At 40.0% G+C, this 25999-nt stretch overlaps 1 protein-coding gene across 1 annotated transcript in view; it reads right to left on the reverse strand.

Annotated features, from left to right (window-relative positions):
* The window catches only part of ETFA (electron transfer flavoprotein subunit alpha), a 72948-nt gene that overhangs the window by 25882 nt on the left and 21067 nt on the right, over positions 1-25999 (reverse strand). Inside the window, exons 3-9 of the mRNA XM_072628636.1 lie at positions 24272-24353; positions 24056-24138; positions 18493-18592; positions 16466-16576; positions 15636-15737; positions 14477-14545; positions 11619-11701 (exon numbers count right to left, since the gene is read on the reverse strand). Of these exons, the coding sequence (XP_072484737.1) occupies positions 11619-11701; positions 14477-14545; positions 15636-15737; positions 16466-16576; positions 18493-18592; positions 24056-24138; positions 24272-24353 (630 nt within the window). The remainder of the gene's footprint in view (positions 1-11618; positions 11702-14476; positions 14546-15635; positions 15738-16465; positions 16577-18492; positions 18593-24055; positions 24139-24271; positions 24354-25999) is intronic.

A 25999-nucleotide genomic window follows, 5' to 3' on the forward strand; every position in this document is an offset into this window, starting at 1 on the left:
ATCTACATACTTATTACTCAGCTTTCTTGCTAAATGGGATTTACAGGCAGGCATGAAAACTACTACATGGAACAGAGATACTTGCTCACAGGTGAAGGTAAACAAGTCTGTGCGACCTTGAGCAAGTCACTTCCTCTCAGTAAGCACCTCAGTTTCTCCACAGTTTTAGCTCATAATAAATATCTGTTGAATTCCATTTGTTGACTGTAGAATCAGCAAGTTAAACTAGACTTCTACAGCCTCTTCCAGTTTTAAACCTAATCCCATAGGACAAGGGAGGGAAGCAGGTGAGAGAGAAATGGCTTTTATACGAGCTGAACAGTCAACTTAAACCATAAAATCCTTATAGTAATTAGATAAGGATTTTTATTGCTTTAAAATTTGAAGACCTGACCAGGCAGGTCTCCAAGAGGAAGATACCTAGACCTCATTTTTTAACTTGTCCACCATCCCCAGTTTTCCTTGGCATTATCTGTTCAAAGATTTCAAAGAACCTTTTAAACATTCACTTTATCCTTGCCAACTCAACAAAATGAAAGCAACCAGCTTTCTTACAACTAATTTAGGAACAGACTGTCGCCTACTACAGGCGAACTTCTTGTCATCCTCTGCACTGGATGGCTCAATTGCTCAAGCACAAAGATTAAGATTAAAGATACTACTTGTGCCCTCCAATATCTTAGAGCACAGGGCTGGACATGGAAATTGTTTCCTGACTGCTTGGGGGTGCAAGTATCTGGAGATGATGAAAGACCACTCCACTCCTCAGTCTGGGAGTCAGCAAAGCTAGGTTTCTAGTTCCAGATCTGACATCAACTTCAGATACTCCACATCATTTCTGAGTCTCAGGAGTCTCCTTTTACAAAGCAGCAACATCCCCTGCCTCAAAAGGCTGTAATGACTAAAGGACACTAAATATAAAAGAACTTTTAAAATATAGTAAACCAAAGGAAGAAGAGGCAGATTTTAGCTAAATACCTAAGAGTGCTTCAGTTACAAATCTCGGTTTTGTAGTGTTATTCATATTCTGAAATCTCTTTATAAAAAAAGCATTTTTTAAATAATACACAACTTTAGCTAGTCTTTAAACTTCTCTGCATTTATCCATTTAACTGCTTGTTTCTGTCTGGCTCACAGATTTTTCCACTTAGAAAAAATATCTTTTAAGTGAAACTACAAGGGGAAAAAGGCATCTATGGAAATGCAAGTGTCCAATTAAAATGAATATTTATAAAATTTATTTAGAAATATTAATTTAGAGATTAACTGCCCTGCAGAAAAACAAGTACAGTTCAGGCTCTTCCAAGGCCTTACTTACATTTTAAGAAGGGCAGATAAAGTTTCAAAGCAAGAGGCCTGGATGAATGGTGACTGACAGAGAAAGTTCCCATTTCTACAGCACTTTGGGATTTAACAAAGTATCTAGGAAAGCTACAAGGAGTTTCCGACATCTATCCAAACCTTCATTTTACAGAGGATGCCACTTATGACCAGAGGGGAGTCACTCAGTCAAACAGCAATGGAGCCAAGCCCAGAAGTCAGGTTACCTACCTCCCAGACCCCTTAATGTTTCCCTTCCCCCAAACTGCAGAAGGCACGCTTTCCTCTCCAGTAGCTTCTACATATTTAATCTAAAATTAATAGATAAATAAATCTCAGACCAAAGGAGGGTCTGAGAGCCAAAACACCACTTGAGCTCTGAGGTTCAGCCCAAGCTCTTCAGAGTCTCCTTAAAAACCCGTGGAAATTGCTTAAGTTTAGGGTCAGATTGAAACTATGAGAGAATCTAACACTTACAAGAAACTCCTTCCCTCCTCTCAAACCAACTTGACTTTCATTCTACTTAAGGCCAAGTTCTAACAGCCTTCAAAGCAGTCCGGTCACCAGACAAAGAGGCAGACTCTCATTAAAACCATTTTCAAATTCCTTTTTCAGACCAGGGGTAAGAGGCAGTGAAATGAGGTTCCTGAGATGTTCCTTACCACCTTGGTATCATTCTCAGTCCTGGGCTAAATGTTTCCAATTATACATGCTAAACTACCAATTATTCATTGACTAGACACTGGATCTCCTAAGACTCTCATGTTACTTAATAACAATATGCCTATGACAGATGCCTATTTAATACACCTGAAGCCATGCATGAGACAATAAATTAATGCTGCAAAAAAAAGCCCCTCGCAAAAGGACTAGACATGAATGGGGTGGGGGGAGGGAGTTTGGGGCATTCTGTGTCCTTCACAAGTAACAAAGGGTTATCTATTATCTCAATTATTATTATCCCAATATGTTGTCTACTAATGATTTTCCATGCCAACTTTTAAATTGCATTGATAATCTACATGACATGTCAATTTATCATCATATTAGTGGCATGCTTTTAAACAGCTAGAATATTTATGTAGAAAGAGTTCAATAAGACTTCTTTCTTGGTGGCTAAAAATTCTAACTTTATGTAATAAGATGTCAGTGGAAGAACCTCCTTCATAGTGAACAAGTACTCTGAAATCAACTTTTAGTGAAAATTATCCCAAGAAAACATGGCTGGCAATAGGCCCACTCCAGGAAAACTGCTCTAAGATCCTAATTTACTCAGTCACCAGCTGAACAGCACCATTTGTCTTGGCAGCAATTCACACACGTGTGCGCACGCACACACGCACACACACACACACACACACACACACACACACACACACACACACACACACACTGGATTCTTTACGTCCTTCTGACCCTTTCGAGCTGTAAGTTTCCCTGTGTGAGCTTTGATCATTCAGGCCATGTAATTACCCTCAAGAAGCATGCTTAGGGTGTTTGCCAGAGTGCAGGTCCATACAGCATTTCTCTTTGCTCCCTTGGGAATGGGAACATCAATTGCTTTCAGCTAAATGCACTCACATATGAATATTTTAGTACAATTTAATGCTTCTGCACCAACCCCAGAGGAACAGAGCATCAATTTGCGAACACAGTTCTCCTGGAGTTAAAAGCCAAACTGGATAATGCAGTATGAAAGGGTTTGTCAATCTCCAGCTTTTTAGCAAGTCAGAGAAAGGTGGTCTGTAAATTCACTCCCAGCTGCACACAAACAGCTTCACAAAGTTTGCTCCTGCGGACTCTTTTCAACCCGAATGAATTTCCAAAAGAGATACTCAGAAAACAAATTTCTTCATTCAGTTGATTTCCCCAGTGCTGCTCCTCCATCTGGTCAGCCAACTGCCATGTGGTTGCCTCTTCTCATGGTTACAGAGGCACCTGCTGCTCTGTTACTAAAAACACCCACAGTATCGGGTAAGGTAACACAATCCCCAACATGGATGGGCAGTAGGTGTGAGAATCCATTTCACCAAGGGGTTGATTACAGGACCTCCAATGAAGTCTTCCTCTAGCGCCTTATCATGAAATAAGCACAATTCAGGAATCTCCGCAGTGATGCCAGAGGAGCACACAGCCCCACAGGTACTGCCACCCAAGGACCTAGTTAGGTTCAGAGAGGTTCATCAACAGAGGGTGGGGAAGCCAAATGATAAGCATCTGGGGCCAATGCAAGTCATTAAACTGTGTATGAAGGCAGAAAGAGGTTGCAATCAGCACCCAAACTTAGTCTTGATATAGGCATGAATATTTGGGAAAGCAGAATAGGGAGGCAGGATAACCAGCACTAAGGGAGAAAGAGAAAAATAAGGAAATATAGATAAGCACAGTCTGAAAAACCAGGCCAATGATAACAGCAGTTAGCAGCTGGTTTTGATGAGTCTAAAGTTAACAAGATCTGTGTGCTGAGCAGGGGAAAGGGCTAAAAGAACATAAGAAAACAGCCTAAGTATTTAAAAGATTTTAACAATGATTACTAAATAGTAGGGAAGCTATAAAAACAAATAAGAGGAGAGCTGAAAATGAGAATTAATAAAAAAAAAGAAGCTGAATATGCCAGAATGGTTCCCTTTCTGACAATTACATGATTTCTAAATTGAGTAAAGGTATTTCAGTAATTTCTTTTGACATCTTTAGTAGTACTTCATACATTCTTACTTGAAAAATCAATTCCAATTGGATTAGTGATATGATTGGAAACATTTGGATAGAGGGGAACAAAAGAATAAATTACAGTTTGGAAGACCCTGGGAAGCAGCCATCCACACCAAGGTGTCAGACAGCTAGGTTATGCTCAGTTTTATTTGAGATCTTTATTAAGTGAAGAGATAAATACCAAATGAAATGGAGAACCTATGAACAACAAACCAACAAAGATCCAGAGATCCCAAACTCACCTTATCTTTTTATATGTCCCCTACACTTGTCCCTCCTTCTGATCACTAATTTTTCCAAGATCCCATGTTCAAAACTTTGGTGTCTGAAACCCGAATGTCCTCTTTATTGCATCCCTTTTTCTCATGAACTCCCTCACCACATTTCCTGTGGACTCTTGCTATAGAAGAACATTGCTTCCATCCTTTCTTCTCCCTTTTCCACCATCCTAGAGGCAACATGACAGAACAGGAGAAGTGCTCATCTGTGAGACCCAGCTTCACCACCTGAAATCTGGAGGACCCTAGTCACCTCTCCTACCAGAGCATCCATCACTTTCCTCATCTGAAAAATGGAGATAAAATGTATACTGTGTATTTCACAGATTTATTATGAGAAAATCACTCTGTAACCTTCACAACACTGTAGACATCTGAGATGGGTTGAAGAACAAGACTTCTTTGCCACCAATAATTCATACAAATGTGTCCTAAGAGGGCTTCAAGCTCCCCACATCCCCATGCTGATCACAGCCTCTACTCCATACTCAGGATACAGTTTAACAAGATGCTGGCATCTCCTGATGTCCAACCCTTTGCCAATGCCCGTCTCTGAACTTAGACCAGTTCCTGGACTGGCAACTTTCCAATACCCTAGAACCTCACAAAGTACTTGACTCAGTACCTTTCTTAAGACCTGTCTTACCCATTTTTAAAACCAACTATACTATCATAATGAAATCTATCTCTAGTAATTCAATAATATTGTCATGTTTACATTTACAATTACAAAATGTCAGACTTCATTTTAGAAATGGGGAAACTGGGGCAGGGAGGTACAGGAACTTCCCTAAGATCACACAGAAAATCCTGAACCCACATCTCCATGACTTCTGATTCAGATCAGGGGAAGGGGTGTCTCCCCTTATACCTTTTCTAATTAAAGGGCACAACTTAGAAAGAGAAAAGGGGAGATAGGGGATGATCAGTTAGAGAGGTAGAAAGCCTTTAAGATGTTTTCTGCTTCATGGCTTACAATACAACATGACCAAACGAGATAGAGAGGTTCACAGAAGGTAATACGAATAATTCTGGTTACAGAAAATTTTTTGCACAAACAAAACCAATGCAGCTAAAATTAAAATAAAAATAGGAAACCGGGGGTGGGTCTTTGCAACAAGTTTTTCTGATAAAAGTTTTATTTCTAAGGTATATAGGGAACTGAATCAAATTTACAAGAAAAAGAGTCATTCTTCAATTTGTAAATGGTCAAAGGATATGGACAGGTAGTTTTTGGAGGAAGAAATCCAACCATCAATAGCCATACAAAAAAAAATTCTCTAAATCACTAATAATGTAAAAACGCAAGTTAAAACAGCTCTGAGGTACCATCTCACACCCATAAGATTGGTGAAGATCTCAAAAAAAGGAAAACGATAAACGCCAGAGGGGATGTGGGAAATTAGGTACACTAGTGCACTGTTGGTGGAGCTATAAACTAATCTAACCATTCTGGAAAGCAATTTGGAACTAATTCCAAAAAGTTAATGATTTGTGGCCAAGTGATAACACTTGACAATGACCTTTGGCCAAGCGATACCACTACTAGGTTTATACACCAAACAGACAAAGAAAAAGGACAAGGACCCACATGTACAAAAATATTTATTGTAGCTCTTTTTGTGCTAATGAAGAAATGGAAACAGGGGATGTACATCACCTGGAAAATGGTTGAACAAGTCAGGGTATATCAATACTATTGTGCTATAAGAAATGATGAAGGGGATGGTTTCAGAAAAACCTGGAAAGACTTGCATGAAACTGATGCAGACTGAAGTGAGCTGATTCATACAATGACATCCCTGTAAAGATAATCATCTCTGAAAGACTTAATAATTCTGATCAATACAGTGACTCACCACAATTCCAAAGGACTCATGATAAAGCATGCTAGCCACTATCTCCAGATAGAGAACAGACAGACTCAGTACAGACTGAAGCATATTTTCTTCTCTTCCTTTTTTTCTTTTTTGGACATGACTAATGCAGAAATTTGTTTGGTTCTTTTTTCCTTTCCTTCTCAATGGGTGGGAGAGGAGAAGGGAGAAAATTTTGAATTGAAAATAAAATTGTATCTAAAAGATAAACTGATAAAAAGTGAAATAGAATCAGAAGAAAAATGTATACATTAAGAAAAACACCATAAAGTCAAACAACTGTGAAAGTTGTAAGAACTATAATCAATGAAATGACCATCCATGATTCCAAACCATGAAACATGCTATATACATTTCCTGATTTAGAGGTAATGGATTTAGGGTATAGAATGAAACACATATAATTTTGGATTTAGCCAAAGAAGAAATTTATTTTGTTTGACAATACATGTTTTACAAGGAATTTTGTTTTTCTTTTTCTCCAGTGATCTAGGGTAAAAGAAAATAGATTTCTGTTCACTTTTTTTTTTAATAAATTAGAATGTTGTGGATAATTTCAGATGAGGTTGCTGTATCACTAGTTTTACTTAACTGTTTTACTTTCTTGTAAGAGCTATCTAACGGGGTAAAAGTAATCTGGAAATTTTTCTAATGTGAAAACAAAACATGTCAATAAAAAAATTAAAAAAAAAACAATACTAAAAGAATGGGCTCCTGGCTGAAAGAGCAGAGTGTAACTTAGGAAAATGAAAGGAATATGTTTGACATAAAATCAAATGGTCTAATCAAAGGGACTTTAAGCTGAAAATGGAGAAAGGAAAAAAAGGTTCAGATAGCACAACAGGTTTAGAAGCCTCCGCGGCCAACTTACCAGTGCAGACAGCATATGGGTAAGAAAATGGACAAGAAATCTTAATATAAGGTAGCATTAGCCACAGGACCTTATTTATGATAAATTCAGAGCTAGAAAGGAGCAGTGCAACCCCCTCATCGTATAGATGAAGAAACCAGAGCCAAGTGTTCAGATCAATGAAGGTCAACAGCTCCACCAGAAAGCTTTATCGCTTTGCTGGGGAGGCACCACTGGGACCACTACGGTGTTTTCTGGACATTATGTTTTAAAAAGGGCACTGGAAGTCAACTCTGAGAGAGTGAAAGGAGCCCTGGATTTAGAGTTGGGTGGGTGCCTTGGGTTCAAATCCAAGTTCTTCTCATTGGCTGTGTGGCTCTAAGTAGGTCAACTGACTGGCCTCAGTTTCCTAGAGAAAACTAAAGAAAAAAGATGTATGTGTGGGTGAGGAGGGTAAACTATAGATAACTACAAATATCTGAAGAGCTGGAAAATGAATGAGGGATTAGTTTCCAAGAGAAGAAAAGAGGTTGGGAGTAGAAATGTGTAAGGAGGTAACTTCAAATACCTGAAGGGCTGTCCCTTGGGATGGGGACTAGATATAGAGTGATGTATAAAAGCTAGAGGGATGCTGATTTTAGCTTAATGTAAGAAAGAATGCCTCAAAAACAGAGATGTCCTTAAACATACTGGACTTTCTCACTAAGTAGTGAGTTCCCTGTCACTGGATACCTTCAAGCAGATGTTGGATGACCATCTGACAGAGAAGCTGTGGGAGATTGGATTAGATGAACTCTAAGACTTCCAGATTTTAGGTCATTTTAAAATATGTTTTCAAAGGTTTTAGCATTTTAACTGTTTGAGCAATTCCACCTCACTTTAAATCAGAGACTCAAGTTAAAACGATTCTGAGATAACACCTCAGACTCATCAAACTGGGAAAAAATTCAAAGGGCAAAACTCAAAGTGGTGAGTTTGCAAAGAAACAGATACAAACACCCACTGGTATAAGAACTGCAAACATATATAAAGTTTTTGAAGAGTAATCTGCAATATACAGGAAAAAAAATCCACCATGCCCTTGGGCAGTAAGTCCATTGTTGGAAATATACAAAGAAAGCATTTGGAAAAATAAAAAAATTATCTGTACAAAGATTTTCATAGGAAGATTGCATTTATTTATATAAATATATATGTATATACATATGTAAAACTGCAAAACACTAGAAGCAATCTAGATGTACAATACCAATTTTTGTCTAACAAAATGAGGTGCAATATGACAATACAATGAAATAGGACAGGTGTAAAGCATATCAAAAAAATCAGGAAAGATCTATATGAAATCACACACGTGAAAAAAGCAGAATCAAGAGAATAGAACACATATTCATTATAATCATAAGAGTCAAAGTGAACAAGAGTAAAAAGAATCCTAATGAAGACACAGAGCAGTAATTCTTAATTTATTTTGTGTCACAAACCCCTCTGGTGGTCTAGGGAAAACTATGGACCCCTTTTCAGAAAAGTTCTTTAAGAGGCATTAAATATATAGGATCAAAAAAGAAAACAAAGATATTCAAATACAATTTTTGATATTCAAATACAATTACTAAAATATTTTTTAAAAAACAAGTTGACAGACACTACATTCAGAACCCCTAAGAGGGACTGAAAAACTGTTGTAATCTTTTATGCGCTAAAATTGATTAACCTAAATGTAAATCATTACTCTAAGCAAATTTAAGTTGGTTGTAATGAAAAGTTAGTCTTTTACTAAAACATTAAAATCTTTGAGCATTTAAAATATTTCCTAAGTCTGAAAAATTATGACAAAGAACCTCTCCTAAAAGCTTTCTGAGGCACAAAGGGGACAATAGGATCTCAAAGTTGAGGCCAAAAGGAGCACTAACTTTTGATGGACGTCACCAAGCAAATACAGGTCTGGTGATTGCCAAACCCAGGCACAGACATCCCTATGTGACTCACTTCTTTGGGCCTTCCGCTCCTCTTCTACAAGTGAAGAGGTCTCCACAGTCCCCTCCAGCTCCAAGGCTATTATCCTGGGGCCTTGCTAAATCCAGAGAAGTTCATCAATAGAACAGTGACCACCAGATGAGAATTTTGTCCATGAAAGCTCAAGAAACACAAGAGGGATATGAAATATCTAAGTGACAACAGCACCCACAGACAAGATCACACATCTTTCAAAGTTATGAAGTGTAGGGAAAGAATCACATCTGTATTTGCAAGAGTTTGGAAACAAAGCTGAATGTAGGACATTTGCTTCTAATAAGACACAAAGAGAAAATGTCACCCCCAATTCCTCCTACTTTTCTCAGTCCAGAGTAAATCACTCAATTGTGACTAAAAATTAACTTTGAACACAGGACTTTCATGTCCATGCCTTTTAATCTCAGTCCTCTTAATGGTCCTCTGAATTCAGTTTCTATAGAGGAAATGAGATCACCTCAGGCTATTTTCATAATTAGCCTTTTTCCAACACAATTTGGTTTGGGGCACTTTCCATTTGACTTCCCCATCGCCTCTAGGATCAAATACAAAATCCTTTCTTTGGTGTAAGAAGTACTTCACAACATGCCCCCTCCTACATGGATTCCATGTTATTTACACACACACACACACACACACACACACTCTCACTCTCTCTCTCTCTCTCTCTCTCTCTCTCACACACACACACTCACACTATTCAATCCAGTGATAGAGACCTCCCAGCTGTTCCACAAACCAGATACTCCCACCTCTTGGCTCTGGCCATTGTCTCTGGCTGTTCCCCATGTCCTCCACTCTGATTCCTGGCCTCCCTGGCTTCTTTTACGTCCCAACTAAAATTTTACCTTCCAAAGGAAGCCTTTCCCAAATCTTTTTAATTTTAGTGCGTTCCTTCTGTTAATTATTTGCTATTTATTCTGTAAATAGTTTGCATCTGTTTGTCTGCTTGTTGCCTCCCACTCCCCCTCACAATTAGACTGTGAGCTCCTAAGGGTAGGTAACTTTTTATCTCTTTTTGTGTTCCCAGAACTTAGCACGGTGCCTGCACGTAGTGGGCACTTAATAAATGTTTACTGACCAATAACAAAATTCAGTAATTGCTGTCATCTCCTCTCCCACCAACCAGTCCTAGGCAGAAGTCTATTCCCATTACTTGGCTTTCCAGCACAGCCCATTCTACATTCCAGCCGTGCTCATCTGCCACTGCCCATGCCACGCCTTCCTCATCTCTGACTCAGAAAGCTCTGCAATTTTCCCACATCCTCCCAGATGCTGCTCTCTCCCCTTACACAGATCTCCAGCAGAATATAAGCTCCAAAATGGGAGGGACTATTTGGTCCAGGGCTAGCAGTGGGGTTAGCAGTGTTTGGCACAGAGTAAGCAGTTAATGTTTGTAAAGGTGACCTCCTTGACCGAATGCCTTTCTGACTCTGGACAGGACACACACAATGCAGAACAGATGTAAAAGCAGTACACCTCAGGGTCATGTGCTTTCCCTGACACAGACCTTTTTACAAAGACTGTCCTCTCCTCCATTCCAGTCTTCATCCTCATCACCCTTCTCCCCCTCCCACCACAACCCGGAACTCTACCATGGAAACTCTGACAGGTGAGCTTGCCCACCAGCAAGCCTCCTCATCACTTCTCAGTTATTTCCAAATGATGTCCCAGCCCACCTTCTTCCTCTAGCTCTATTCACATCTTGTCTTCCATCACATGATACAAGCTCCCTGAGGTCAGGACTATATCTGAGCTTGTGTCTGTATTCCCGACAATCAGCAGAGGACCCAGAGGAAGCACTGAATAATCACTTCTTCACTGTTCTGTTTCCCCTAGCTCAGAAGGGCAGTCTGGGAGCTACTGGGGCCGCATTGCCATCTGTTGGCCTATCTCTTCAGCTCTGCCTCACAAGGAGGCATAGAGTGCAGAAAGTGTGTGAGTGTGTGTGTGTGTGTGTGTGTGCGCGCGCGTGTGTGTGTGTGCGCGCGTGAGAGAGAGAGACATTTTTCACAGTAGATGATCAACACTATCTCCACATATCAGCTTTATCTCCACAATGAGCATCACAATGATCTTCTCTCCCATGTTAGATTTAGAAAGGCTCCCTCAAAATCTTCCTGCCTAACCCTCTCATTCTACAGATGGGGAACCTCTTTCATTTTTGTTGTTCACTTGCTTTTTCAGTCATTTTCAACTCTTTGTGATCCCATTTGGGATATTCTTGGCAAAGATACTGGTGCAGTTTGCCATTTCCTTCTCCAGCTCATTTTATAGATGAGGAAACTGAGGCAATTAGGGTGAAGTGACTTGCCCAGGGTCACACAGCTAGTAAGTGTCTGAGGCCACATTTGAACTCAGGAGAAGAAGTCTTCCTGACTCCAGGCCTGGTGCCCCAGACACGATGGTGCCACCTCCCTGCCCCCTGGGGAACGTTAAACTCATTTAAGTCAGATGCCTGGTTCTGAAACTTGAATCCAGTCAAGAGACATGCATGACTTTCTTTAGCCAATGCATAAGATTCCATTCTTCGCAAAGCTGTACAACATGCTTTACCGCAATACTCACCGGTGCTACAATTTTCCCCGTTTGTCCAACTTGCAAGTCGTTGGGTACAAAGCCAGCATCAACAGCAGCACGAGAAGCACCAACTACGAAAGGAAAAAAGTTAGTTTTTTTTCAAATTCTGTTGCCCAGTCTGTCATCAATGAGGACCGAAAGGACTGGCCCGTATTTGCAAACTCCTTTTTAAAGACCTAACTTTTAAAAGAATTTCACGCTACTGATTAAGACATGGGGATACTAAGCATTAAGGCATTTAAGGAACAGATCATTAGGAAAGCCCTATACTTTATACCCAAGGATTTTAGGCGTTATGTGGGAGACAGAAATCAGGCTCAAATGGCTATGCTTGCCTTACCAAAAAGAAATTTGTAATAGGCACACACTCCCTTCTGAGACCGAGGCTCCTGGGTGTTCTCACTCAATGCACTTCTTGCCCCCTTTGCACTCCCTACCTCCAGCCAAATGAAACCACTTCCTGAAAAGGCTCTGGACTCTGCCCCAATCCCCAGCCCTCATCTTTATTAATACAACTCTCTCCATCTAAAATGCTCTCTTCCCTCCCCTATAAAAACCCTACCTAAAGTTCAAGGAACAGTACAAATTAACTACACAGATATCAGTTCATTTCCCACTGTGGCAGAACACAGTGCTAGGTGCTAAAGGAGACTCAGCATTTAGACCTGCCCTCATGGAATGGCTATCACATAGCAAGTGCATCAGAGAAGGTTGCCTTCTCCAAGAAACCTCCCTCTCCAGCCAGGCCCCTAAAGCATACTCTGTTCTCTGTCACTATTTGGATTGATGCCTCACTCTCCCCAATGGACAACAAGCTCCTCAAAGGCAAGGACTATGCCTTTGTGTCTGTGTCTGTGTCTCCCTACAAATCTGAGCATAGGGCTGTGCTGAGCAAGCCTGCAATAAATGTTTAATAAACTGAATGGAGAGAGTACAGAAATAGCATATTAACTTTGAGTTCTGACTTCTTCACAAATCTATCTGCATTGCTCTCCTGCTTAAGAAACTCAAGAAAAAAAATAGAATTTGTTTTTTTTTAATTAAAAATCAAAATCAAGATGGACTAATAAGCTGTTTAAAAATGACACTGTTCTGATTCTATCAAGTCCAGGGACACCCAGGGCCTCTTCAATGAGATCTACAACCACTTAAAAGAAGCAGGCCCAGCCACACACACAAGAACAATCAAGTGGATGAAAATTGCATAATGCCCAAATTATGACATGCAGCTGGATGCTTACTGCAAGAGCCCAATACTACATTTATTTTGGACAGGTACCATAGAGCAGTGGTGTCAAACTCAAACAGAAGTGGATCCCTGTGGGCTGCAAGTGGACTTAGAAAAATACAAATGTCATTTTCTCTGCTTTATTGTACTTTCATTTATTTTATTAACTATCTCTCCATTACATTTTAATTAGGTTTGTTTACATGTGGGAGCTGGATAGGCCAACAGCTTTGCTGTAGATGGATAGATGGTATTTAAGATGGGAAAAGAACTTCTGTTAAAAGTGTCAAGCAAAGCCTGGAAAAAACAACCATCCAAAGCTGGGCCTCAAAGGGAATCTGGGGAGCTGTACAATACCTTCAATGCTCCCCACTTACTCCTCAATACAAAACATTAATCATCTCCCTGTGACACGCTATTGGCTATGAATTATGGTAACCCAGGGGAGAATCCTAGAGTGAGGGTAAGCAGGCTATAGTACGTGGTCAGCAGTGCAGGAAGAGGTCACTAAGACAACAAAGGCATATATAACCAGAAAAGTGAGGTAGGGCAGCTGGACAACCCACATCCTGCACTACTATCTACAGACTATTAGAAGACCTAGAAGAAGGCCTTCAGGAGCCTGGAGAGATGCTTCATGAAGGACTAATTTAGGGAAGAACATGGACGAGAATCAGTCAGGATGAGAAGGCAGAGATGGATTGTGTTGGTTAGGGCAGGGATCCAAGTACCTAAATAATACAATTCCCCTTTTTAAGTTAACCATCATCTTTGTTAAAAAGTGTTATCTGACATTAAAAAAAAGTGAACCAGTAAAAAAAAGGCCTGATTTTTAATTTACAGGGTTCCCCCTCCCAAGACTTCCAATATACTTGTAACAGCAGCTCTCTCCCCATTTTCTTAAAAAAAAATCTGTTTACAAAAGAAACTGAAATCAGGACACTAGGAAGAGATAAGCTATTGATTTTAGAGTTTGAAGTGATCAATGAAGTTTTACCAAAATTAAAGAAACTAAGAAAAGTACTTTGCAAGTATAAAATTATCACATAAAGGCTGGAGAAGAGGAAGCTCTTTTCTCCCCACTCAATACTTCACTATTCAAGAGGGAAACAAATGGATGATGACTTCAGAGAAAAGAGCTGAAAACCACAGAAAAGCAAAACAACTCTACAAAATATAAGGGCAATCGACACTTTATGGTTACAAAGCACCTGACAAATACTGGGTGTCATTTAATCATAGAATCACTGACTGCACCTATCTAATCCAACTCAACTGTTTTACATTTGAGCAAAGTCAGGAAGAGAAAGTTTAATTGACACACACAGGGCGAGAAGAGCCAAACTGGGCCTTACATCCGAGCCTTGAAAAAGGAGGTATGGCAACTCACTACCCACATGAACTTGGGTAAATCGACCAGATCTCCATTTCCTTCCCTGTAAAATGACAAGACAGCAGCAGATTCCAAGGCCAGTTCTATCACTAAGTCTCTGACGTGTGACGCCAATGCCAGAGTGATTTTCATCATGAATACATCAGAACTTGTTAGTATGAATACAGAGAAAGGAAACTATCCCTCAAAAGGAAATGTTTCTCCCGCCAAACAAAAGCACTTTACCTGCAGCATGTAGCTGATCTGCCAAGTCATATAACAGCTGAAAGTTCTCCCCACTCTTCAAACCACGTCCTTGTAAAAGAACAAAACAGAATATAAGCCCACTATACAAGCTTGTCTTAAATGTTTCTCAGTGAAGCAAACTGTTGTGCTATTATTACTATCAAATTTACAGTGTGGTAAAGAACCATTCACAACACTTTAGAATCCTGAATTCTGCCTTTCCCAATGTTCCTCATCATTTGCTACAGAACACTAACCTCCCCAGCACGGTTTAATTTTGTTTTTTTCCTGATGGACACACATATTTCTGGGTTGAATGGGCACCAATCTAGCAGAACACAGTTACCCACAGTCATAGGGATAATAGTGAGTGTGACCTGCCTATCAAAGGCAAAAAGTATCAGGGTCCTCATCAGAATGATGTGGGCAGTTTGGTACGTGGCATTTATAAAAGGATGAGGAAGAACTAGATGCAAGATGGCAAAAACATGAAGAAAGACTAAGAGGCAGGACATTTTGTCTGGTCTAAGATAATGTTACAAGGAGTCTGACAAATGTCTCTATGTATACAAAGGTCATACCTGATCAGTGGTGTCAATCTCTTAATGAGAAGTTAAAAAAAAAGAACAAGGAAATGGACTTAACATAAGCAAGGAAAAGTTTCCATAAAGAAAAACCCAAGACAGAAGAAACACTTGAAGGGCATAATGGATACGGATTGGAGATAATTTCAAGAAGACACATGCCCCCTCTTTTAGATGGGATGGCCATGACTCATAGCAGAGAGCTAGACAAAATGACCACAAGAGGTCTCTTCCTATTGCCACTGTCTTTGGAATAAAACCCAACCTTCTTTTGCAGCTAAAAAATGGAAATCTGTCAGTAAGACAAATACATCAAGTAGTAGATAAAGCTACTGAAACGGAAGTTATACCATGCTCCCCCTACTGCCATTCATGAAGATTTGCAACAAATGGCACAAATTGTGTTAAACTGATAAATTATTGCACTCAAATATGCCTCAATTTCTTCATAAGTAAAACAGGGCTCCCATCTATCACCCATTTGCCTCTGCCCCTCTTAAAAAGAAATACTGAATAAATTCAGAGGACAGTATATTGCTCTTAATACTGATTACATACAACAATCTTCTACTTACCACCAGACACCACCACTTTCGCACTAGTCAGCTCTGGACGATCACTTTTTGATAATTTCTGCTCAAGCCATTCTGACAGCCCCACTGGCGTGCTACTGGGTGCTGCTCACATCAACACAAACACATTTACTTACTTGTGGATCCCTGTGCCTGTATTAAAGTTTCTAACAATCAGCACACCCCACCCCAACATCATCAGTAGAATCTTCACAACACCACTTCTATTAAAACGTATTAAAAGGCTGAATGATGTCCTATCACGGTTTCACAGCTTTAGTTTGTAGTGGGGTCTAGTTACAATGTATTGGCAACAGTCCTGCTAAATGATACTAAAGTAAAGTGATAAGTGATCTTACCAGGGATATGCCTGTGTGACTTTAATAAGAGAAATGTACACACTATAGTCAGACACAGCTAAAGATTAATGGGTCCTCAATGAGATTTTTGTTGAGTTTCAGGTCACATCATTCTAGCATAATCAATGTCCTTGCATGATGGAAATGATTAATAAATGGTGAGAGAAAGGCAACGTAACATCAATACAAAAGATGAGCCTTAACAGCACTTCCTTCTCCCACTTCCTTCTCTATCCACTCAAACTTGGATCTTATCCCACCTCCCCCAGGACAAAACTATCTTGGGTAGTAGGGAAGTAATGCTTATTATTCATACATATAACATTTATCTCAAAAAGGCCACTTGGATACGCCTTCCAAGGCATGAAGGAAATGCCTGTAACAATTGAATGGGAGGCCACCTCTGATCCCAATACAATCTCTCATTTGTGTGTACCCTGGCTGAAGCCCATCAAATGAAAACCCGATACCCACCGTTCTCTGTACTGGCATTCCCCCCACTCGTGGCCGCTGCCTCAAATGCAGTCCCTCGAACAGAGAACACCTTGACTTTCTCCTCACACTTCACAGTACAGATGGCATTCCCTAAAACAAGCAGAATTCACATCTAAAAATAAATCTTCTTAAAGGTAATGGTACAAGGGGATGTCAAATACAGGAGTATTTAGTAAGGCTCAGAAACAATGTCTTGAGGACAAAACAGGAAAATATTCAGGATGGGCTTTTGGCCAAAAGTATTACAAAGAAAGCTAGCTTTCAAAGCAGATAGAGATTTTATAGGCTATGATTCAATAACAAACTGCAACAAATTTACAACGACCACAATGCTATATTTGTGCTAAAAGAAGAAACATATTACATGATCATGGAAACAAGGTGACATCTAAGAAATACTCAGGTGCCCCCTTTTTAAAGTATTTGACAGGTTTCCTATGGATTAACTACATCACATTAAGAAGGAACTAACCTACAACTACTGTTTCCCCTGAGCATTACTGAAGATGAAAGGTCTAAGTTTTGAGAACTGACCATTTGTAAAGAAACACGCAACTTTAATCAGAAAGAACAAAGAGTCCAGTGCTTTCCCTGCACCACAAGGGACCAGAATATATTGAGGGATGGATCAATCGACACAGGAGATACTGAAATGAATTTTTTAATGGAATGGGAGCTAGAGAAGCATGGACGGAAATAACAAGGACACAATGCCCACATGGCATCTCCAAATCCTGTGTCCAGTCCTTCCCATCTATAGAAGATGCACTGTCTCTGAAAAGGAGGTGGCCCAGGTAAACGGCAGAAGATACAGCCACTGCCTAACAGCCTTTCCCTAGAATGGAAGAGCTCAGTCATGCAGACTTAGGGACAAAGTTCTTGGGCTGCTAACAGCAGCAATGGTTGCACCTTGGAATAAATGAAAAGCAGGCAAAGGACACATTTCCCTCCCCTGACCAAAAAAAGGCTTATGACTTAAACAGGGAAGGGAAGAAGGTTGTCTGCTTTTCTACCCTGAGGTCAGTGCCTTGGCAGGCAGAGGACACTTGTTCACAGCATGGAGAATGGCCCTTGGCTCTCCAAAGATACAACAAAAAGCCAAGCTCTGGATGATGCTACTGAGCTAAAAGACCAAGAAGGGTGTGATCCCAGTAATAGAATGTATAGACTGAGGCCCAGACATGGAGAAGTTCATCTGAATCACCTAAGAGCTGGCCAGTGGGCAATGTATTTCAGAACAGGGAAAGGGAATAACCCATCTAATAATTAAGCTCTCTGTTAAGAAGGGGTATGAGGGGGACACAAAAGAAACCACAGATTAGGTACAGTATTAAAGTGGAAAGACTAGGAACTTAAATGGTGTCACAGTAAGGATAATAAGTAAACACATGACCATATGTGATCCAGGCTTCAGCTGCTACTAGATTACAAAAAGCACTGAAATCAGGCCTCTAAAGCAAAACCACAATAGTATAGTTCTCAAAGAGTTAAAACAAAAACTTAATTTAAAAAAAAAATTGTCACATTTCTGAATCAGAGTACTATTTGCTGGGGTAATACCTGAACATGAGCAATTCAATCCAGACACACCACTGGGAAACAAGAGGAAAGGTACTACCCGACTCCCTCTGCATGCAGGCACAGTCCCGTGCCAGGGAGAAACCACTACGACTTCCCAAGGCTGGTCCTTGCATAGCAGACAGAGAGAAAACACCCCCAGCTCTGTCCTCAAAGTCTCCCATTACCACTTATACCTCTGGGCAGAGACTTCAAGAGCCTGGACTCTCCTCCATGCCAGACACAGGCCGTGACTTTCAAATGCCCCAGTTCATGTTTTACCTTTTGCAGATTCAGAAAGCACAACAGTTCCCCAAAGAAACTTGTACAGTGGCCCACTTGAAAACATTTCTGTATTTGGTTTTTTATGCAATTTTTCAGTTAATTGCTGCTTTTGAAATATAAAGAGAATAAGGATGGTGACCAAATACCTTTTCCTGAATGCTCACCTGCATAAATAGTTCTCACAAAGGTGTCTGGTGACTTGATTTGAATGATGTCAGAAATTGGGGCAACATCAAGTTTGGCTGCTACTCTGGGCAAAAGGTTCTAAAGATAAAACAAGATTCACAAATGGCTATTACTGACATAAAAATGATTTTTAAAAAGCATTCGGTTTGAGTTTTTACTACATTTTGGTTTCAGGCACTTCTTGGACATTTGAGATCCTCACAGCAACCCGACTCAAGGGGCGTCCGTGGTCAAACGAGTACTGACCATTACTGTAACAACATTATCAATTTTATGGATCTTACAGTAAGTAAACCCCTTAATTCAATATATGGAATTATGATGTATGAAACTTGCTTTGGCAGTTTAAAAATGCATCAAAATGCCTCTTGTTCACCAAATGAACAGTTATCAATTACTAAACTAAGAGAAGAAAGGTCTGAAAAACAAATTTCAGAGACTAATTAAATTCTCAAATAGTCAAAAGTACTACTTGGGTATAATATAAAATTGCTTGATGGCTTATTAATTAAAAATTCTTTTACTAGCAGGTGAGGATGCAAAGAGCTGCCTCAAGACTTTTCTTTAAAGTTCTTGAATGTTTGTGACTTAATAAATTAAAGAATTATACAGAGATAAAAGGTAATACATGGTAGGGATTCAGATGTGGCTTTCAATTTATCTGTAGTAGACAAGAACACTTTAAAGACAATCACACATAAATTATGCTGTGCCACTAGCTGGCTTTGTGACCTTGCAAGAGGCTCTTAAACTTGGTGGGCCTCAGTTTTCTCATTTGTAAAGAGGATAATATCAGCTATTCGGCCTGTCTCACAGAGTTGTTGTAAAACTAAAATGAGATCCAATGTGGGAAAGCACTTAGCATTCTATGAAGCATTACACAAAGTATGATTACTTGGGGAAAAAAAGCCACCTTCTGTGAGGTTGGTTGTTTCCTACCACTCTTGCTCCTAGAAGATCAGGGTCTCCACTTTAGGGCTAAATATACCCCATCTCTCTCCAAGCTCTACCTTCTTCAGGAAGAGCTTCTCTGACTAACCCCACCCTCTGACTGATTAGACCTGTGGTCTGCATCCCTTTCTTTTTAATAAAAATTAATCAATTTTTTTTTAGTTTTCAACATTCACTTTTATAAGATATTGAGTTCTAAATTTTTCCTCCTCCCCTCCTCAGATGGCATGCAGCCTGATATAGGCTATACATGTACAATCATATTAAATATGTTTCTGCATTAGTTATGCTGTGAAAAAAGAATCAGAACAAATGGGAAAAACCATAAGAGAAAAAAGAGGAAGCAGTCTGCTTCAATCTGCAATTCAGACTCTACAGTCTATTCTCTGGATATGGATAGCATTTCCCATCATGAGCCTTTTGGAATGGCCTCAGATCATTGCACTGCTCGGAAGAGCTAAATCTATCACAGTTAATCCCAGCACAAGTTGCTGTTACCATGTACAGTGTTCTCCTGGTTCTGCTCACTTCACTCAGCATCAGTCCATGTAAGTCTTTCCAGATTTTTCTGAAGTCCACCTGCTCATCACTTCTTATAGAACAACAGTATTCCATGACATTCATATACCATAACTTGTTCAGTTATTCCCCAGTTGCTGGACATCTCTTCAGTTTCCAATTCTTGGCTACCACAAAAAGAGCTTCTGCTTGCCTTTCACATAGATGAACTATTTCAATTACATAACTTTTCACCCATTTGAATGTTGCATTTTAATTACATTTTAACATTCATTTACACACACACACACACACACACACACACACACACACACACCCCTTAGATAACCTAAACTAGGTCTTGATGGCAAGGATTATTTGTTATTATTACTATATTTATGAACTCCATCACAAGAGGTAAAAAGCTCTGTAAGAGTGAATATAGCCTGAGTTCATTTCCCATCCTGACAAAACACCTGTGGTTCTCAAAGCCTCCCTTTCCCCTACTCCTCTCCATCGTTCCTATCTTTTCTTGTTCCCTTTCCCCTTCTCCTTCCTCCCAATTCTCTTCTTAGTCTAACAGAGTCTCTTTATATTAAACATGCTGACAGCTACAAAGCAGACTCTCTTTGGGTACAGCAGCTATGACCAGAGTGCATTAAAAGAGTGTCTAACCCTTTGACCTAGCAACACCGTTTCTAGGGCTGTATCCCAAAAAGATGATAAAAATGGGAAAAGGACTCACCTGTACAAAAATATTTATACCAGCTCTTTCTTGTGCTGGCCAAGAACTGCAAAGTGAGAAGACGTCCATCAATTGGGGTACGGCTGAACAAGCTGTGGTATATGAATGTAATGGAATACTATTGTGCTATGAGAAATGATGAACAGGCAGAATTCAGAAAATCCTGCATAGACTTAAACGAACTGATGCCAACTGAAGTAAGCAGAACCAGGAGAACACTGTTCACAGAAACAGCCTCAGTGTTCGAGAACTGATTTGACAGACTTAGCCCTTCTCAGCAATGCAAGGATCTAAATTCCAAAGGACTCATGATGGTATATGCCATCCACATCCAGAGAAAGAACCATGAAGTCGGAATGCAGAGTGAAGCAGACTATTTTCATTTTTTTGTGTTGTTTATTTTTTTCTTTCTCATGTTCTCTCCCATTCAATATAATTTTTCTACACAATATGGCTAATATGAAAATGTGTTTAATAGGAATGTATGTGTAGAGTCATATCATATTGCATGCTGTCTTGGAGAAAGGGGGAGGAGGAGAAAATTTAAAACTTTTGGAAGTGAATGTTGAAAATGAAAAATAAATAAATTTTTAAAAATAAAAGAATGTCTAGGACTACAGAGGTGCCAGGTCTGCTGCCCTCAGCCTTCCCTTCTTATCATTAGGAGCACTGAATTCAGATCTGGGTGCCATACTCATGAAGGAAAGAGCTGAGTTGGAGGGGGGCAGTCAGGACAACAAGAAGCCTCCATTACAGGTCATAAGAAGAGAGATGAAAAGGAAGTCTGGGGATATTTAGCCTAGGATAAGCTTAGGGACTGAAGGCCTATTGTGTGGATGAGGGACTGACTTGTTGTCATTGGTCCCTGATGGCAAAAGCAGGAAACATGGGTAGAAACTGACAAGTGGCCACTGAGACTTCATGGACAGGCGATGTCCGACAGCAAGGTCCAAAAGCAAAAGGAATGGCCTTGAGAGGTCGGAGCCTCTTCCTCACAGGAAATCTTCAAGCAAAGGGAATTTCTGTTCAGGTCCAGATCAGACCAAGTGGCCTGAGTGCCCATGAAGCTCACGAGCCTGGGATTCTTGTGTGTAGAGGTGCACAGACACAGAACAGACTCATCTGTTCAGAAAGGAGTCTCTTCTTTCCTGAGTAATGCCTGCCTCACTATCCATGACAGTGACACAGGGAGAGGACAGAGGACCTGGGTGTGAATTCTGCCCTTGAACCTCACTACTTGGGTAGCCTGCCAAAACAGGTATAAGAGAAGTAGAATGGGCAAAGCATTCTCTGCAGAAGTTTTCAGAGCTAAGTCTTAGGGTCGACCAGGGCACAGCCTCTAGTCAGTGAAGGACTCATTGTCCTCCAAGTAAATACCCTAGAGTAGAGTCCTCCCAGCATTCCAGAGTACAGAGTGGGGTTACTCAATCTACATCTAAGTGGGGCTAGTGAATCTACATCGAACCACTTGTATTTACTGTGGGGGAATCTTTCATATGAAGCTTTGAAAATAGACAATCTTCTTATCAAAGACTCTCAAGATGTTTGCTTTCCACTTCTAATAGATAATATTCTCTTTGGGGCCAGGGATCATATCTTTCTTAGGTGTATCTCCCCCAGGACCTAACACATTGTTTTTTACATCACAGGTGCTCAAAATAAAATATTAGATGAGTAAATGAGTGAATCGTAACTCACAAAAGTACCTTCCTATGAGGCTGTTAGTATAAACATTATCTTCATTTCACAATATGAGGAAACTGATGTTGAAAGCCAGGCAAATGTGCCCAAGGCAGTGGTATACATCAGAGCAGGAATTTTGACGCAGGTCTATGGACTCTATTGGATTCCATTTCCATTCCTCTTTCTATGACACCACAATGATTTTCAAAATATTACAACTCATGTTTAATTAGTGCTTAGAGGTTTAGAAAGTGCTTTCCTGTGAAGCAGTTAATGGAAATAATACTGTCCCATTTTATAGATGAAGAAACAGGCTCAGCGACACTACTCATGTTTATAAGGCTACTAAATTGTAGAACTAGGGATCAAACCCAGGTTTGCTGATCTCCAATCCCATGTGCACTGCCTACTACTCTATAGGGCTTCTCTAAATCAGCTGAGTTAACAATTTCTAAAGACAGTCTCTGTGCTGTGAAACAAAGGAAACCAATTAGCAAAATTATGCACGAATTTATAAGTTAATAGCAATTTGTTTTTCTACCATAGCTCGTTAGCTGCCTTTGTGCTATGTTTTTTAAAGTAGATTGTGTTGCCTTTTACCTTTAAACTGGCTATAAATTTTTTACAAACATTAAACCCACATGAAATAGGAAAAGTGCTCAAAGTGACGACTAAGTCATTCCCCAAAATAACTATCTCCAATCTGTCCTGTCTCTATCATATCCTGTTTGGACACAGCCATTTCTATGTTGTCTCCCCCATTAGCCTGTGAGCTCCTGGAGAGCAGGGTCTGTCTTTGGCCATCCTCTTCAGTCCCAGCACTTAGCACAGAGCCTGACACACAGTAAATTCTTAATAAATCCTTATTAACTGACAATATAATTCACACAGGCAAAAAAACAAGCTCCTCTGCTGTGAGCTTATTCACCAAAAGGTCTCTAAGAAGAGAAACTAGCAGTGAGAAGGCCTCAATTTTTATCTCCCTACTAAATCACCCACAAGGAAGCCACTGGGAAATGAAGCCCTAGCCTCAGATGACAGCATGAAGTTGTAGGCTTGGGAATTAGAGGAACAGGGTTTGAGTTCCTACTGGATCATTTAGGAGCCATGCGGTCACTTGGAGACCCATCTAAGTGTAAATTTCCATCTGTGAAATAGGAATAATAATACCTGCACTACCTACTTTCCAAAACTGTTGGATGGATAAAAAAGGTAACATACATGAAAGTATTTTGGAAAATATAGAGTGCATTATGAACAGAAAGCACAAATATCCACAAAATGGCAACTGCCTTCAAACACTATCGACTAGGGTAAAACATGAACATGAAATTTGGAGGTGAAGGCCAATAGTCTGAATCTTCTTGTCAGCCTAAATTCAATCTGTTAGCAGTTTTTAACAAAAACAATAACTTCCAAGTTTCAGCCTGTAAAGAGCATTTCGCACCAGACTTTGAAAGTTTGCAATGGGATTCTGAACAGGACAATGACAACAGCTAAAGAAAACGATTCTTTAGCATGACTACTACAAGATGTCAGACAGTATGGACTGGTCACATAAAACAAAGCTTGGTTTAAGTGTCTGGTTGAATCAAATGCACCTAATGGGGTTTAAACCTTGCAAAGAGCTATAGCACAATCTCCACCTCCCATCTTGCCCTCACCTTCCCAAAGGCAGATGCTCCAGCACAGATGTGTGTGTAATTGAACTGCTTCTGAGTTGCCAAAATCAGTGATGTCAGTTCCTCTAAGAATAAAACATAAGTGACAAGCTTCAGTACACTCATAGTCATCCATACATCCCATTATAATTTCCATTCTCTCTTTCCCACTGAAAAGTGGCCTGGAACAAGTTTGTCTGGTCCACAGGGAAACCTCACCTGGAAGTTGTCCTTTGAACACGTCACTCTGAGCTACTAGGACCTTGCCTACGCCGGCCACTTTGCACAGATCTTGGGCTAGCTGTGATTAAAACAAAACAAAACAAAACAAAAAAATTCCCCATTTGCTTTAACAATTCATCTTGAAGTCAGAGTCAACAATTATGTCAATAGGGATACTACTACAAATACCAAAACAGGAAGGGTCCACCTTGGAGCAATCTCTTGGATTAAGACAATAGCTTGCAGTGTACAGAACAAGGGCTTCCACCTTCTGGTCAATATGGCCTGGGCAAAGTCACATTAGCTCGTGGAGCCTCCTTTTACTTCATCGGCCACATGACTCTGCTGGCATGTTCCACTTCACAAGGTGGCTCTAAGACAAGCCCTACGTAATGCAGAGCTCTTCAGAAAAGGCAACTATTATTAGAAGAATGAGAGCTTCAGGCAAAAATTATTTCTTAGTATCTGTTAACATCACTCCACATTTAGTTCTAGAGGCTTACTGAGATTAATTTCAGAAATGATCCTACTCTTTCAAAAAACAATATTGATGAAAAAGTCAGGTAAACAGTTCTCTAAATAGTTGATTCTAAATTGTGTGCTTTACTACCGGCCTCATGGAAAGCAATATTTAGGATTTAATCTCTTAAATGTTTGGTATATTAGAAAGAAAATAGTATTTGTACCTGGAGAATGTAGGCCTGAGGTCCAGCTCTGCCACCACAAATCACCTTAGGACTTTGATAAGTCACTTACCCTCTCAATGCCTGATTTTCCTCATCTGTGAAAGGAAGGGCTTGGATTGAATGCTTTCCTGAGAGTCCTCCCAGTTCTAAGTCTATGCTCCTACCCAGGTTTAAATTATTAGGAGACATAGCTGCCAAATAAAATCAGTAATTCTATCTCCCCAAGCTGACAAAGTGGAAAACGTAGCCCATTATGTGATCACCAATCACTGCTCATATTAACTATGTCTATAAGAATAAAGTCAGTAGAATGTCATAGAAAGAGTCCAACACGAGGAGGCTGGGTTCAAGTCTCTGCACTAGATTCCATTCACTTAATGTGAAATCCTGGGCAAGACATTAATTCAACAAACCTTTATTAAGTGCCACTACATGTAAAGCCCAAGGAGACTACAGTTTCAGTACAAATAGCACTTAGCTTTCAAATAAGGGTTTCATGCTCACTACGGTTCCTTTCATACTTTATTGACCAGAAGTTCATAAAATCATAGACTCAGGAACAGAAAGGACCTGATGAGTCAATTTATCCAATTTCCCATTTTACTGATGAGGAAACTGAGACCTAGTGAGTTTAAGTGATTTGCCCATAGTCACATATGTAGCAAGTGGCAGAGCCAGGAATTCAAACCCAGCTCCTTCACAACCTGTGCCCTTTCCACTGTCACTTACTACTTCCAAGACAAGTCACAAGTCTAGCGTCTAGAGAAAAAAATGCATATAAATCAGGCAATAGTCTATTGTCTGAATGAGGATCCAATTTCACCAATATATGATTAGAAATGTTGAAGGAATGTTTAAGACACACTTTACAAGAACATGGAATCAGTCTCACTTGGACTCCTCTCTCATCTTTCTAACCTTTCAAAGAATAACATGACCTTTCTCAACTCTGTGCTCACAGCTCTCAACTGCTCATTCTGCTCTGCCTAGAGAGTGGAATCCAAGTCACCAAGCACAAACCAGTGGGTGGCGGTAGCAG

The sequence above is a fragment of the Notamacropus eugenii genome, chromosome 1 (genome assembly GCF_028372415.1).
Source record: "Notamacropus eugenii isolate mMacEug1 chromosome 1, mMacEug1.pri_v2, whole genome shotgun sequence".
In the NCBI taxonomy this organism is placed as follows: Eukaryota; Metazoa; Chordata; class Mammalia; order Diprotodontia; family Macropodidae; genus Notamacropus; species Notamacropus eugenii.